Consider the following 5,672-nt stretch of genomic DNA (forward strand, 5'->3'; position numbering starts at 1 on the left):
TCACGAACACTTCACTGATACCAGTTTACACCCTTACCTGGCTTCCGAGGCAGTGCATCCTGGGAAGATTTGGGATGGTTAAAGTTTGCTCTCTCTCTCTCTGTGTAAAATATTTGACAGATAATTTTGAAAGGGAAGATGGGAAAAGAGAACTAGAATGAAATCACCACCACAGGTGTATTCTCAGCTCAATTTTAGGAAAAAAGTTGAGGATCTGGGAACTGATTCCCTTAAAACTATACATGTCTGAATTTCCCTTGGAAAGACTTCATGTACCCCAGTTTGAAGACTTGGATTGTAGTACAAAAGTCTTTTCTATCAAGACCATAATCTCTGCTATGAATTGCTAAAGTTCCCCTAGCAACAAAAGCCAAGAATTGGACTCTGATTCCTACATTCAGCTGTGCCAGCTTCCTCAAGGTGATAAACCCTGATGCTTCAGCCTTATGGTCTAATTTTAATGTGGGAAAGGAGGAAGGAAGGACCACATTGGTTAATATATTGAATTATAATCCCACTATGCTAAAAATCTCCCATTTTAGCAAGCACCCTAGTGCTTCTGCTACAGGTGGGAGTGCTCAATACTGTCCAGTACTGCAAGGAAAAGAAAGAATGCTGAGAAAAAGACAGAGGTCGGTATTATCAGGAGACTGTTCAGAGGCATGGTGGGAACAGAAGTCAGACTGAGTGGGTTAGAGACTGGTCTGGAGCCAAAGAGCAGAGGCAACATTTAGGAGGCTCAGCTGAGGAGAGAAATGGACAGATAGCAAGAGGTGGACGTCAGAACTAAGGAGGGTTTGTTTTCAGTACAGGAGAACCTTGAGAATATTTACAGGAAGAAGAGAAGACATCAGGAAGGGGATGTGGAGAGAGAGGGGAACTGAGGAGCCTGGAAAGTTGTGAGGGCACAGAATGAAGAGACAGGGAGGGATCAGCTTTGAATTGTGGAAGGACACCTCTTCCTCTGAGGTCCAGAGAAGAAGCAGAAGCTCTGGAGAGATTTTTGTGGGGGATAAGGGATTGTTTATGGTGCTAGGTCATTTGACCTCTATTTCTCTGGAGTTCTGGTGGCAGAATGAGAGGTAAGTGGCTGAGAAGAAAGAGAAAGGAAGGGCAGGGCCCCAGGACACCAGAGAAGGTTGGAGAATCAGCACTAGGGAATGGCATCTGGTGACTCTGGGGTGGGATAGCTGGGCCTAGCTGTGTGGGTCTGTAAGTCCCTGTTTTTCCAGCTGGGGGATGCAGTGAGGTGAGCAGAGGCGGGGCTGCCCAGGATTGGAAAAATGAGAAATGGGGGAGAAGTTCCAGGGGAGAGAACAACAGCTGTGAAGCCCAAGGTCCTGACCTGGAAGGAGGAAAGTAAGACCTGGGCAGAGGGGTAGGCTTTCAAGAGGGAGGCCACCCGTCAGGGAAGCCAGGGAAATGCTGCTAAGTAGGTGGAGCAGGATTGAGTGGGAAAAGGAAAGGGATGGAGCAGATTTGAGCCATGAGGATCTGCAAAGTATCCTGCACTGTGTAATACAGTAGTCACCAGCTTCGTGGGGCTTTATGTATGTAGTCAGTCCAAAATGAGCCATACTTGTAAGTGTAATATGCACTGGATTCTGAAGACAGTATGAAAAAGATGTTAACTATCTCATTAATAAATGTTTACACTGATTACTTGTTTCAATGTTAATTTTTAGGTATATGCCATTAAATGAAATATATTATTAAAATTACTTTCACCTATTTCTTTTTACCTTGTTAACCTGGCTACTAGAAAAACTGAAATTCCATATGTGGCTTGTATAATATTCCTGTTGCATGGCATCGGTGTAGATACCTGCCCCCAGCGACAGCGATTGTCTGTGTCATTCCCGTGGCCCCAGCACCAGGCACAGGGACCTGCACAGAGAGGCCTCAGTGACGTGTGTGTGTGTGTGTGTGTGTGTGTGTGTGTGTGTGCGCGCGCGCGCGCACGCATGAATCGATGCGTGGACAAGTAAGAAAATTCATGAATGAACTAGTGGTTAGATGAATGAGGATTTTATACAGTGTTCGAGGACTTGAGTCAGTTTCTTCTAAATTGTTGAGGCTTATATGCAAGTGCACAAATGAATGAAAGGGAATAAGGAGTCAGAATTGAGGAGAGCTCACTAAAACTTTGAGGCAGGGAGTCTCAAAGAACATTTTATGGAACCTAACAATGTCAGGGCCCAAGAGCCTAGACCCTTGCCTCACTCCTTTTTTTTTTTTTTTTAAAAAAGCACTCCCATAGCACTTTAATCTATGCCAGGGGCTGTCCTAGGCATTTTGCACATCACATCATCCTGTGAGGCAGGCGCTCTTACTGTCCCCTTTTTACAGATAAGGGAACTAAGGGACAGAGATGTTAATAACATTCCCAGGATTACCCAGTAAGTGATGGAACTGGTATTCGAACCAGGCCATCTGTCGCCAGTGTCCAGACCCCTAACTACTACACCATCCTGTTTCTCATCCCATCATCTCACCTTATCTCCAAGCTTCTCTCCAATAGAGATGTAGATTTCTTTTTTCTCCCATTACTCACCTCTCTTCCACCCCCAGTTCCTCAGACCTTGTATTCCTGGAAAGGGTTCCCAATGAACCTTGCTTACTGGAAACCATTGTAAGTAACACCCCAACTTCCTCACAAATGAGACACAGACACACCACAGCTGCATGGCCAAGCACAACAGCCAAGTAACTCTGCCTCTTCTCCCATCCCAACCCCACTCCCTCTGCCTGCATCCCTAAGCCTGGCTCACACTGCCTTCTCCCTCCCCAGCCTGGGAGGCTCAGCTCCCAGACCTAGGATTGGCCCTCCCCTGCCTTCCTAGGCAGACTCAAGGGAGTGTTGGAGGAGCCTGAGGCGTCACAACTCTAAGCAAATGCTTTGCCTGTCAGTCCAGCAGATGCCTGCAAAGTGACTACAGGGGTATAGAATAGGGGGCCTTCCAGACATGACCTTGGCCAGTGCCTGGGAGATGCCTCAATCTCACCCACCAGGGATTCCCTTCCAGCCTCTGCTTGGATCCCTCCAGTGACACAGTAGCCCTGAATTTCCAGCCACTGGGGGTAGCCATAGCCCAGGATCTCCACCTTTAGGGCTAAACAAAGACTAAGAAGGAATCCTCCTCTCTCTCTCATTAAATTGTGACTAATAATGCATTTACTTATTCTCCCACTTAAAAAGCTGTTTAAATCCTTTGAAGAATCTTGCAAGGTAGCTTGGCTAGACAGCAGGCAGGACAGTCCAGTGCCTCCGGTGGGGGTGCCAGGGTCTTCCACTCGCCTGCCTTTTGATCTAGCAGGTAGGCATTTGGATTGATGGTGTAGTCCTTTGACTGGACATCGCTGGCTGTGGTGACACCTCCACATACAAACACCTTGTTGTCTCCAATGGAACATATAGCATGGGACACATCCAAGGGGCAGTTATTGGGCAAAAGAGGCACTGAGGTGGTCGTCTTGTTGGCCTTTATCTTCTGCAAGTTGATTTCCACACTCTGCCGGTGGCTGTACACACAGAGGATGTTGTCCTGATGAAAAGAGAGCAGGGGCCGGTGGTTGAACTCAATGGGGAAGGTGATACACTGGACCACGTCCCCAGTGTTGGTGTCAAAGCAGTCCACCACCCCAACCCGGGAGATGTAGCCCTTAACCAAGCACCGCCCAGTGACAATGTAGAGGTTCCGGTCACCCTTGGTGATCACAGCTGTGCCATCCATAGGGATGCTCATCTTCCCTGCCAGGCACCAGGCCTCCTTGCGCTCATCATAGCGGTAGATGTTAGAGACATACCGCCTTGGGGCAATGCTCCCACCCACTGAATACACTGTCCCCCCACAAGTCACCATGGTGTGGAAGACAAGCCCAATTGGCAGATCGGGCAACTTGGTCCAAGAGTTGTCATCCATGTCGTACCGCCAAGCTGTCTTCAGCCCTGAAATCTGCTCAGTCGTGCCACCAGAGATGTAGATGTAGCGACCAGCAGAGGTGGCACTAAGTGCTGCTGCCCGATAAGGCATCTCTGAGAGCTTCAACCACAGGTTCTCCTGAATGATATAAGCAAACACTCCATCGTTGAACTTGCCATGGGCCTTTTGGCCACCTAGGATGACCACCGAATCAAGCAGGGCCCCTTTCCGCTGGTAGCTCAGCAGGCTGGTTGGCCTCTCCTGCTTGCGGTCCACAAGGACACTCTCAATCAGGGTTGAGTGGGCTGAACTGTTCTCCATGCCCATCAGCTTGTTGCTGGCATACATCAGCGTCTTGTTGGAGACAGCATTAAGATTGATGTAATTGAAGAACTTCTTGAAATACTTCTCCCGCTCATCCTTCCGGAAGTATACCCAATTGATGAGTGCATTGAGAGCCTGGTCCTCGTTGAGCACATGCAAGTTTTCATCTCGGAGCAGGCGGCCGAAGATGACAGGTGGACAGCGCATGAAGTGCATGGAGCCCTCAGGACTGGCCCAGTAGTGGAAGTTGTCACGAATGCCAGAGTAGGCCAAGTCTGATACTTCTTTGAGCTCAAACAATTCAGCCATGAAGAGGTAGCGCAAGCAGTTGGCACGGCGGATAGACTTAATCAGGAAGTCATTGCAGTGAATTCGAAGGCGTGGTGTGTTGAAATACTGCGCCCCACGAAGGAGCTCCTCCACATTCTGCTCTGAGATCACCACCTTGCCGCTGTAGAAGTAGTCCAGGAGCTGGTCCACTGTGGTCGGACTCAGGTAGTTGGGGTCAATGGTGATAAAGAGCTCATCCATGGTCTTCATGTCGTGGTTGGAGATGAGACTCTTCACCAGTGGAGAGACCGCAGCCAGCACATTGCGATGTGCAAAGAAGACATGCTGGTCCACAGTCAGGGCCATGTCCCAGTACTCTTTTCGTTTTCTCTGTTTGTTCAGGTTCTGCAGCACAAAGCTGTTGTAGTTTTTCTCAGTGAATTCCAATTTCATGGTGCTTCAGCAGCAGGTACTGGAGAACAGACTTTCTTAGGCCTGTGGGATTCAGACTGATGGTTGTTTGTAGAGCAGTTGATCAGGGAGGAGTGGGTGGGAAAGAGGATGATGTCATAGTGTGGATGAAGTCATCACAATTCAGGCCCCCCTGAAGCCTTTCTCAGAGGCAGAGGCCTTTTCTCCCCTCACTGGCCCTGATCTGCCAAGGCCAGATACCCTGCGAGGACCTAATGCCAGGGGCCAGAACTCAGGAGGAAACTCAGAGATGGGATGCAACTCCCACTTGCGACCTTCAACCTCGGTTCAGGGCTGTTTCTGGAATGTCAAGAGCCAGTTTGGGTGAGGGTGGTGTGGAGAGGGTTAGCAAGGCTTGGGGGGTTGGGGCGGGGAAAGAAAGGGATTATCAGATTATCTAGAAGAATGTACCTTGTACAGGAGGGAAACTGAGGCCCAGAGAAGAGAAGGGACTCGCCCAAAATCACATAGCCTGTTGGAAGCAGAGCAGGGCCTGGAACCCAGGCCTTCTGTGATGTAGGATTTTTTCCACCCTTCCAGTATGCCAGTAACTACTCAGCTTTCCTCTGTGTCTGATTCTCAAGCCCCAAAGCACATTTCTCCGCCAAGGCTCCTGGATGTCAGAGAAGGAAAACTCTGTCCTTTGGCTTCTGACCTTTGTGGCTACAGATACCATTCTTTATA

At 48.9% G+C, this 5,672-nt stretch overlaps 1 protein-coding gene across 1 annotated transcript; it reads right to left on the reverse strand.

Annotated features, from left to right (window-relative positions):
* Positions 1–3,149: 3,149 nt before the first annotated feature.
* On the reverse strand, positions 3,150–5,034 carry CCIN (calicin). The gene has a single exon (XM_057724596.1). It carries the CDS (start codon positions 4,968–4,970, stop codon positions 3,204–3,206), a length of 1,767 nt encoding a protein of 588 aa, XP_057580579.1. The 5' UTR covers positions 4,971–5,034; the 3' UTR covers positions 3,150–3,203.
* Positions 5,035–5,672: the final 638 nt, after the last annotated feature.

The sequence above is a fragment of the Hippopotamus amphibius genome, chromosome 2, assembly GCF_030028045.1.
Source record: "Hippopotamus amphibius kiboko isolate mHipAmp2 chromosome 2, mHipAmp2.hap2, whole genome shotgun sequence".
NCBI classification, from domain to species: domain Eukaryota; kingdom Metazoa; phylum Chordata; class Mammalia; order Artiodactyla; family Hippopotamidae; genus Hippopotamus; species Hippopotamus amphibius.